This window comes from Mustelus asterias, chromosome 11 (assembly GCF_964213995.1).
Source record: "Mustelus asterias chromosome 11, sMusAst1.hap1.1, whole genome shotgun sequence".
Taxonomy (NCBI): Eukaryota; Metazoa; Chordata; class Chondrichthyes; order Carcharhiniformes; family Triakidae; genus Mustelus; species Mustelus asterias.
The window spans coordinates 27,209,325-27,219,947 of NC_135811.1; the positions used below are offsets into that span (position 1 = coordinate 27,209,325).

The following is a 10,623-nucleotide window of genomic DNA, read 5'->3' on the forward strand; positions in this document are numbered from 1 at the left end:
AGGTACACCACTACTTGGGGTAATCCTTGGAGTATGTTCTCCATAACTCATTGGAAAATTGTGCATGCAACAAGACCCCGAAGGGCAGGCAAGTGTACTCATATATATATAGGCGTAGCATCTGGGCCAATGTAGATCTTAGCTTTGGCTCCCCTTTTCCTTACAAGTCCTTCCTAGAAAACCTCAGGGTACTTATTGAAGACTTCATAGTCCCCCCCACACCCAGCCTGAAGATCTCCAGCCAGTTCATGCTGGGGCCAATCTCTCCCCATTAGACTCAGTCTTTGCCACCGCATAATAATGAGTGGAAGTCAAGCTGCCTATAAGTCACTAGGGTCACCATGGTGCCCTTTATCTACAACGATTCCCCCGTGTAGCTGGCTAACCTTACCATTGTGTCTTCTAAACTCAGGATCTAAATACCTGTCTGGAGGCAATTGTAGGTCTGCTCCCCAATAACGAAGACCGCAACCCCTATATCCACTTCCATTTTTAATGGATAAATGGCCATTTACTAACAACTCCACCATGATGGGGCAGCCTTCATTGTAGGGATGCGACTTAATCGCGTTGTCCTTGTTCCTGGTAGTGGACATACCTGCAAGGTACATCAGGCACTGACCGTGGCTTCTTTCCAAGATAGCACACGTTTGATTGCCCCTATATTTTTGCCTCAGCTGAGGTCTTTTGCAGCATTCACTGTCTGGCATCTACAACCTTCTGGAATATGTTCCCTAGGAGTCTGAAGGCTGTTCTTGCCTTTCCTTGTGTGGTGATGCGACTTGGGCATCGGTGTAAGGAATTCTCTGATATTTTACTCTCACAATTGAGGCCCCTCTCCCTGATTGGAAGACACTGCTGTCTGACATCCCCTGTAGTTCCTGAGCTCCTTTCTCTGCATTCCCCAATGATAGAGTTATCTCAATGAACCTCTTTAGATCCAAATTGGGTTCTGGAAGTCATTTTTCTTTGGATATTCAAGTTGCTAATTCCACAGACCAATCTATCTCGCAACAGGTTGTTCAGGGGTGGCTCAAATTCACAGTGCTCTGTCAATTTTCGTAACCTGGTCAGAAGTTCAGTGACAGATTCCCCAGGGGTTCACCCTGCCATGTTAAAGCAGTACTGCTGGAGTATTATAAAAGGCTTTGGATCATTGTAGCCTTTAACAAAGTCTACCAATTCATGAGAGGTTTTTGAGTCAGAAGGATCCGGGTAGGTCAGGCTTTAATTACACTGAATGTCAGGACCCTGCATGCCGTCAACAGGACTACTTTCTGCTTCTCATACACCTCAATATTGTTAGCCCGGAAAAAACACAAGCATTCTGCATATTGGGTCCAATCTTCTACGCTTCCATCGTAGGCATCAGGCAGCTCCAGGGACCTGGGTTCAATTCCGGCCTTGGGTGACTGTGTGGAGTTTGTCCATTCTCCCCCTGTCTGTGAGGGTTTCCTTTGGGTGCTCGTGTTTCCTCCCACAGCCTCAAAGATGTGCAGGCTAGGCGGATTGGCCATGCTGAATTACACTTAGTCTCCCATAATGTGTAGGTAGATGAATTAGCCATGGTGAATGTAGGGGGTTACAGGGATTGGACGGTGGAGGGGGCCTGGGTAAGATATCCTGGCAGAGAGTCAGTGCAGAGTTGATGGACCGAATGGCCTCTTTTGCATTGTAGGGATTCTATCATTCAAGTTTACCAAAGAGAGGCATTTTTCTTACCAGAGTATTACTTGTCTTGATAATGAAAGTTGTCCAGAGGGAAGAAAAAAAACTCGCTTTGCTCCTTGTCGCCAATGTAATAATCTCGCCAAGGCCAGTCTTCCATCACCAGTACCCTTTAGTTACATATTGAATAAAGCACCACTTCAGTGGCTACAGTACATAAGGCAAATCCAGGACTCCGGCCGGACCGACTAGAATCAGCTTATTTTAAACTTCCGCTACTCCTTTCCCATTGGGCGAGCCTCCACTCATTTAATAGGGGAGCTTGTACTCTATGACACCCAAGGAGAGATCTATTGACGTTCCCCCCTGGCCATCATAACAACTACTACATGGAATTATTACTGTACATTCTTCTAACCCTTTAAGTTGCCACCCAAGTACAATTTCTCCAGATCATCCCATAGATTCAGTAATAACCAGTGTCAATTTGGTGAGTCCTTTCCATGATTATATCTTGTTGCTATGCTGCCTTCTATATTTTTAAAAAGCCCTGAAAATTCCTAAAAATCTGAATAAAAGGAATCAGTAATGATTTAATAGTGGTGTAACAAGTTTAAATAATTCAATAGAAGAAATATGAAAAATACTTAACAGAGCAATCTAATGGTCCTAGTTACTGTTCTTAACTTTTGGAGTCAATTTGGGTTCTATAAAAGATCTGGTGGGATTTGGTCATTGACCATAAAAGGAGACTTAGGACGGTATTTAAATGAAATGATGTGGAGCTTGCCCACCAGTTAGAGCACAATGACGCCTCCTTTTGGAAAGGCCACTGAATTAAGTGCCAAACTGACAATTACTTGGGTAGTGACAGGCCTCCCCCAAGATCAAGGACTCTGGGAGCTGATGGCCAATCATAGGACAGTAAATTTCATCCATGGATTCTGAAGTAGTATAATTCGAGTTCTGAAGTCAACCTATAATAATTATCCAATTTGATGTATTTGGCTATATTTTCCCCTCTAGACTCCACATTACAGGAAAGTAGCACTGACACCAAACTGATATTCATGATTTCCAACAGCTGATATATTTTGTCATTGACAACAGCAACAGAAAAGACCAATGTCCAAACCATGCCACAGTCTCAGATAATGGACTAAATGGGGGCATAAAGACAATGCCAAACAAACAACAAAGCTATTCTATCTTCTTTACTAAATCTTTCCTCATGGAAGATTTAGTAATTTGCATTAGTTGTTGTAAAGATGAGCTTTCATAGACTTCATTAGTAAACACAAAAGGTATTTATTAACAAGAATTGTACAGCAGCTGCGTGGTTCTTGCTAGCTCCCAAAATGTCTCTGCCAACGAGCCTCTCTCACCATGGGATTTTCCCCATTGAGTCCTGATTGATCATCCAGGACATGTGATCCTTTGCTGTGTTTCCCTAAAAACGAACAATCGCCACATCCCTCCCCCTTTAAACAATCTTCAGTAACTAATTCACACAGTCCTGAGCATTATGTACATGAGTTGGACAACTATAAATCAAGTCTTTGAGGCGGTTATCTGTTCCTTGCAGAGTGGTGTAATTCTGTTATTTGAGATGCTTCCACAGGATTGATGTTAACAGGAACTGCAATAATGGGTACCCCTTCTGGCACAGGCATTTCATCGCTATTTGTTTCCTTCCACAGAGACACAGTTATGTCGATACTGGTCGAGCAGGTACTTCGGTGCTTACAGGTCCATGTGTTTATGAACGATCCGTCCCTCCATGACCACTTGGTATGAGAAGGGTCCAGCCTTAGAAGCAATAATTCCAGGAATCCAACTTAATCCACTACTGAAGTTTCATATTATGTACTTACTATGGATTCTTTATGATGCAATGGTGATGGCTCATTGAGCTCTTGAGGTGCATGTGTTTAAACATAAATGCCTTTTAATTGGTAGGCTTTAACTATGTACAGTTCCAAATATAGACTTGCATGGAGCTACACCATGCAGGCATGCTGCTTACTGAGTTCAGTTCTAGACTATTCTCTTTCTTCTTAACATTATTTTGTAAATTTATGCAACATTTCTTTCAAGTTTGCTGTCAGCCCTTTCATCTTGTTGTTTTGAAGTCCTCGAGAGTTTTAAAGCCTCTTTGTGTTCAATAGTTCCTAGGTTTTTTTCCTGTGGTTGCCACTTTAAGTGCATTGCCACTTTAAATGTATTACCTCTTTAAGACTGTGTAGTAATCCCTTACTTAGCCGCCAGCTTTCTCTGTTTTTCTTGCACTTTTGGAATTTTGGCACGAATCTGGCTGCTCTCTTTTTAACTTTTAAAACATCTCCTTTTACCAAAGGAAAGGAAAACCCTACCATTGATCTCTGAAGTTTTTTCTTCTGGCTGTTTAGAGAGTCCTTTTCTTTTCTTGAAGGTGCCAGTTTTTGCTATTCTTCCTGCACTTGGGACCCAGTGTTCTCATGGTCTGATCATAAAGTCATAGAATCCCTACAGTGCAGAAGATGGCCATTCAGCCCATCGAGTCTACACTGACCACAATCCCACCCAGGCCCTATTCCCGTAACCCCATATATTTACCCTGTTAATCCACCTGACACTAGGGTCAATTTAGCATGACCAATCAACCTAACCCGCACATCTTTGGACTATGGGAGGAAACCAGTGCATCCGGAGGAAACCCACGCAGACACCGGGAGAATGTGCAGACTCCTCACAAACAGTGACCCAAAGCCAGAATTGAACCCGGGTACCTGGCGCTGTGAGACAACAGTGCTAACCACTATGCCACCGTGCTGCCCGAGGACCGTTTTTAAAAACTTGTTAACTTTTTTGATTTAAAAGGTTAAAAACTTCTCTCTACTTGATTGAGGTTCATCAGTGCAGGGATTAACTGCCATGGAACCCTTGCAGGCTCTCCTCCAATCTGGCAAATCAGGAGCCTGTCATTCAGCTTCAGCTCCTTTATTTTCCCGCGCTTTGGCACACCTCGATGCAGTGCACTTGGGGCCACTTTTTCTTTAGTTAAAGCAGCAGCACTGCTTTCTAGTGCCAGCCATTTTCTTTAAGTTTTTGAACTTTGTTAAACTGCAGCAACTCTTTGTCGTGGGGAACTTCTAAACCCTTCAGCCCTAGTCCAGTTTTTTTAAATTAACAACCGTACTCTGGTTCTTCTGAACAGCAGCAATTATTGTTTTAAAACTTAAGTTCCTTGTTTTGTTAAATGTAAAGCCACACTTTTGCTCTGCAGGGTTTTCTCTTTTTTCTCTACACATTTTTTTCTAAACTTTTGACTCTGCTGGCCAATTCAGGTTTCTTCTGCGCCTGTCCCTCGGTCTCGTCAATAAGCCTCCCAGACCACCTCCTAGTCTACAATGTCAGTGTGGGTACTTTTTCTGAATTGCATTTACTCTCCTTGTGGGTTCTAATCCAGGCAGCTTGCCGTGTTCTTTGTTGCTCAGCTATCTTGTAACTGTTCATCTTTTCGGATTCTACATTACTCAGGGTCTGGCAATATCTCAAATGGGTCTACTCTCCCAAAGACAGCATTTTAGTGAGTACTTTTTTTTCCAGACTTTGATTAAAACAGGATACTCACAGTTGGCAGGCCAGAGGCAGTGTCAGAATAATTCCATCCTCGTCGCCAGATGTAAAGATGCACTTTCACAGAATTCAAGAGGTATTTATTAACAAGAATTCTACAGCAGCCGCATGGCTGTCGCTAGCTCCCAAATATCTCTGGCTAAGAGCCTCTCTTACCATGGGCTGAATTCCCCCACTCTGAGTCCAGACTAGTCACCCAGGCCTTGTGAGCTTTACTCTGCTGTGCTGCTCTTAAAGGGACAATCCACGAAATTGCTACTATGTTTCTAAAGAATGGGTTCGTAAATTAGTGAAGAGGCATTCACCCCCGTATTAGTACAAAAGGTTAGCTGACACAAGGGCTGGAACAGATAATTTTGTGAAAATACATAGCATTGTGGTGGATTCCCAAGTCTAATTTCTGATAAGTTTGCATAAAGTGACTAATTTGAGATATTTCGCAAAATGGAATTTCTCTCAAAGAAGCAAATAGGCCAAGTTACAAATTAAGTCAATTTTATAAAAAGTCCAGGTTGTAAATTAAATGAATCTGTGGCATTTAAAGAAATTCACACTGCATTTCATTACAACCTTTAACATGCTATTGGAAACCGAGAACTATCTAAATAAGGTTACGATGGTCGTAAGCATTTAATAATGCTTTTGGCATGAATGAATGTGGAAAGCAGCTACCAATGTTTTCCATCGGTTATATTTTTCTTTGTAATTTTGTAACAGTTTCATTTTATAATCAACTCTTTAATGCTGTCAAAACTAGTAAGTAGCATTGATATGATATTAGTAATCATGTTGAACATTAAGGATATGACAGAACAACAACTAGGTCACAATGGAAAATAATATAGTGTTAAAGTTAAAATTTAAACTCTTAACAAATGAACAGAACACTAAATAATGGAAGTATCACACTTGACAAATATTCTGCTTGTGATTTGATCCATTTGTGGGATTTTTGCATCACTGATTAAATCATAGATTTAATGCAGAAACAGGCCATTCGGCCCATCAAGTCTGCATCAACACACCTTTTATCTCACCCAGGCCCTATCCCCGTAACCCCACTAATCCCCCTAACCTACACATCATGGGACGCTAAGGGGCAATTTAGCATAGCCAATCCACTTAACCTGCACATCTTTGGACAGTGGGAGGAAACCGGAGCCGGAGCACCTGGAGGAAACCCTCGCAGACACGGGGAGAATTTGCAAACTCCACACAGTCACTGAAGGCTGGAATTGAACCAAGGTCTCTGGTGCTGTGAGGCAGCAGCGCTAACCACAGGCCATTGTACCGCCCAAAGCCAAATGTGTTGGCTTTATAAAGTAGCAATGTTCTCCCGCATAAGCTGCTGGTTCCTGACTTTTGCATTAGACAGGAACTAGCTTTGCAAAGCAGAAATCAGGATTATTTGTAACTAAAGTGCATAATTTAAACAAAAGTAAAATAGAAAAAGTCCTGATAGCATTTAGTTTTAAGAATACACGATCTTAATTGCTGTATCCTGTAGCTTTAATGAATTTAAGGGTTATTTCACAGTAACATCATTGCAGTGTTAATGTAAGCCTACTTGTAACAATAATAAATAAACTTTAAACCTTGGGTCATTATTTACTCTCTATCCTGGAATTATACCTGCTAAAATATTATTCAATCCATTAAAAACACCAAGTATCAATAATGAAAAATGACCTTAAAATGTGCAAAGGAAGTTCTTGTGAACACTATCTTAAAAATCCATCAAAAATAGACCACTTTATTAAAGTAGCAGTAATTCTGTAGTACTGTTAGGATTCAAAATTTTAAGTTAACCCATAAATAGGTAACTATTTTTGAACAAAACACCCTTACAGAAAAAGCATGAAATGTATTGAGGACTGTTCAATAAGCATTACAAATCCTATTATCTTCCTACATGGTCAGCCTTTAAAAAATAGTGAATCCATAATATCTTGTTCTTAGGAATCTTTTCTCAAAAATACAACTTTCTTTTTAAATATGTTGAATTTACAGTGTTGGGAATCTAAACATTGAAACGGCATGATTTAACGAATAGTAGGAAGTTGGTAGTGCAAGCCACCTAACCTACACATCTTTTACTCCAACTTTTAGCCTGCATTGTTTAATTTATTAATAGCTGAGTGTAATAATTAGATTGTGCTGATTTTTAACTTTGTACTAAGTGATTGGTTGATTATGTTATATCTATTGATACTAAACCAGCATGTTAATATATCTCACCCTTTGCCAACAATCTATATAATCTTCAATGCATCAGCAGACATACATGGTCACTTCCCCTGAATTTCCTATTTTGGTGATTTATGGTATGCATGTTTAAAATCATATGGAATTTCATTTTATCTTACAGAAACAAATTGTAGTTTAGCACCAAAGTTAAACCACTAAAATATCAGATTACACAATTTCAGATCATTTTCTTTTTAATTTCACACTCGCCTAGGTCATGAAGTGCAGTCCTAATCCCAGCTGCATTGTGTGCTTAATAGAGAAGAGTAACATCATACAGCCTTTAATAAACCAGTGTTAGCTACCGCCACTTGCAATATAGGTACTACCTACAAAGTTTTTCACAATGATTACAGCAATCAACTGACTAAAGTATTCATTGTGCCAATGGGAAAATGAATCCAATCCAGTCCAAAGATGTGTCGGTTATGTGGATTAGTCATAGTAAATGTGTGGGGTTACAGGGATAGAGTGGAGGGGAGGGCACGGGTGAGATGTTCTTTCAGAGAGTTGGTGCAGACTCAGTGGGCCGAATGGCCTCTTTCTGCACTGTTGGGATTCTATGGAATCTGAGAGAAAACTGAAGCTTCTAATCAATTATATTGCACTGCATGATACGGAACTGCATTTGGCAATTTGTCAAGGTCAATTGCTGGGAGATATATCCAGTAAGAAATATTACATTTTAGGTATGCATAAGACAGACCCTATTGATAAAGAATTGAACTAAAACCAGCAAGAAATGCAAAATCTCACCCAGCTGTACAACAATGCAAAAAACAATTCAGTGTTGAAATAGTAATCATGATTGCAGGCAGCATAAACCTGCTACATGCAACTCAGAAACCAAAGCTAGAAGCCTGTACATCAAGGGGTGTGTGGGGAATCTTTGTGTCACAACAAGCATAAACCTATGCCATCTCAATCATTAGTTTCCAACTACAAAATGGATACTGGGCTGATTGGAAAGTATTCACAGTCAACAACATTTGCAGTTCATGAGAATCTATTTAAGGCATGTAGGATATGTACTGATTATGCATTCTTCTGAAGAGCATCTGATCATTAAAAGACCAATGGTAGGAAGAAGGGGACACAATTAATGAACAACCCAGGTAAGGGAAAGGGAGCTCCAACTGATTTCCTATTCCATAATACCTGTGTGATGAACAATCATGGTTTGGAACCCCAGATGGCTAGTTTTCACAAGAACAACAAATAAAGGTACAACACAGGATCAGGCCCTTCGACCCTCCAAGCCTGTGCCGATCATGATGCCCTAACTAAAGCAAAAAAAACCCTTCTGCCCGTACTCAGTCCATATCCCTCTCATTCCTCCTTATTCATGAACCCATCCAGATGCCTCTTAAATGTTGTTAATGTGCCTGCTTCCACCACCACTTCTGGCAGCTCGTTCCAGGCACCCACCACTCTCTGCATGGAAAACTTCACCCGCACATCTCCCTTAAACTTTCCCCCTCTCACCTTCAACCTGTGCCCCCTTGTAATTGGCCCTTCCACCCTAGGAAAAAGCCTCTGACTATCCACCCTGTCTATGCCTCTCGGAATTTTGTAGACCTCCATCAGGTCTCCCCTCAACCTCTGACTTTCCAATGAAAACAATCCTAGTTTATTCAACCTCCCCTCATAGCCAACATCCTCGAGACCACTGAGTGAGGAAACAGTTTCATCACACTTGTCATGGATGTCATAGCCAATTAGTCATGTACAAAATGCCTGTTCTATAGGAGTTGTGAAGCTATCTTGCGAGGCAGGTAACCCCCTGGGCAAGGCAAATGATGGAGAGAAGAAATATCAGATGGGTAGAGAATAACTACACGCATTATAATTCGTACCTTTCCTCTGTATTTAGTTCTGAAAAGAAAACTAGTATTTTTAAAGAAGTCAAGTGCTGTCAGATGGTAAGAAAGATTACCACGAAAAGCGGTAGCAAGTCCTTCCTCCCCTGTAACCAATTCCTCATTCATGAGGTTGAGAAAGCTCTTCCTTGAACTAACACCGGTGAAAAAAAAACATTTAGAAAAAGGGGCAATGGCTCTTTTGGGGGATGGTGGAGGAGGGGGAATAATTTAAAACCGAAGCAGTCGGGAGCGTTCAAAAATCCAGAGAGAGAAACATGAGGAGTCGGCTAAGTTTCTCTCGAGCTGCAGCTGCACTTTTCGGCTGCTTAGGTTCCGCATTTCGGCGCAAAAAAAAATAGTCTGACAGCCGGGAAGGAAGGGAGGGAGGGGGGGAGGGAGGGGGGGGGGGGGGTCGGAGTCGGACTTGCGCGCAACCTCCCGCCCCACACCCCCCCCCCCCCCCCCGGGCGAGCGGATTCGCGCAAGAGAGCGGGGCAAACCCGGGGGGGCGGTGGCACGAGAAAAGACCGTTAGAGCCGGGGGGGGGGGGGGGGGAGTGTGCGCGCGTGAGGGAGTGGGAGCGGGGCGGTTGGAGTGAGAGGGATTGGCGCGTGCGAGGGGTAACACGAGCCAGACCAATGGTCCCAGTCCCAACTGTTGACCGACCGGGAGATCAGAGGAGAAGCGGCGACTGCCTCTCCCTCTGCCCCTGGACCTTACCTGAGGGTGGCCGCTTGCGGCTCAGCCGGCTGACAGCTTTGGACACGAACATGATCCTGGGTGAGTCTCGAAGGAGTCCACACACACACTTTCTTTCTCTCTTCACAGCTCTTTTCCTCTCTCACTGAGTCACCGACGCGACAACAGTGTGCATCTTCCTCCTCCCCCTCTTGCTCTGAACAAGTGTGGCATGGGGCTTCCTGTGGTTAGACTGTGCTCACAGCGCATCACACACACAGTTCAGCCCTCGCAATTCATTGACACCCGAACAGCCACTGAAAGAACAGGAAGAATGAGAAAGAGAGAGAGAGAGAAGCATCAAAGAAAGGAAATACGAAGCTGTGTCATCAGTGTAGGTGGATGAAAGGGTGTCCATTTCCTTCACTGATTCATCAGTGCAGTCATCAACTGTGCAGAACTCTTCTGGACTGTTCAGAGGAGTTACCCGGGCTCTGGGAAGCTGTGCCTGCTTAAATAGTGCATGTTTGAAATAAAACCTTCATTGTTG

At 42.5% G+C, this 10,623-nt stretch overlaps 1 protein-coding gene across 1 annotated transcript in view; it reads right to left on the bottom strand.

The window, feature by feature from the left end:
• LOC144500432 (regulator of G-protein signaling 10-like) overlaps nucleotides 1-10,352 on the bottom strand; it is a 49,222-nt gene extending 38,870 nt beyond the window's left edge. The window contains exon 1 of the mRNA XM_078223328.1: nucleotides 10,116-10,352. Within this exon, the coding sequence (XP_078079454.1) occupies nucleotides 10,116-10,167 (52 nt within the window). The 5' untranslated portion in view covers nucleotides 10,168-10,352. The remainder of the gene's footprint in view (nucleotides 1-10,115) is intronic.
• Nucleotides 10,353-10,623: the final 271 nt, after the last annotated feature.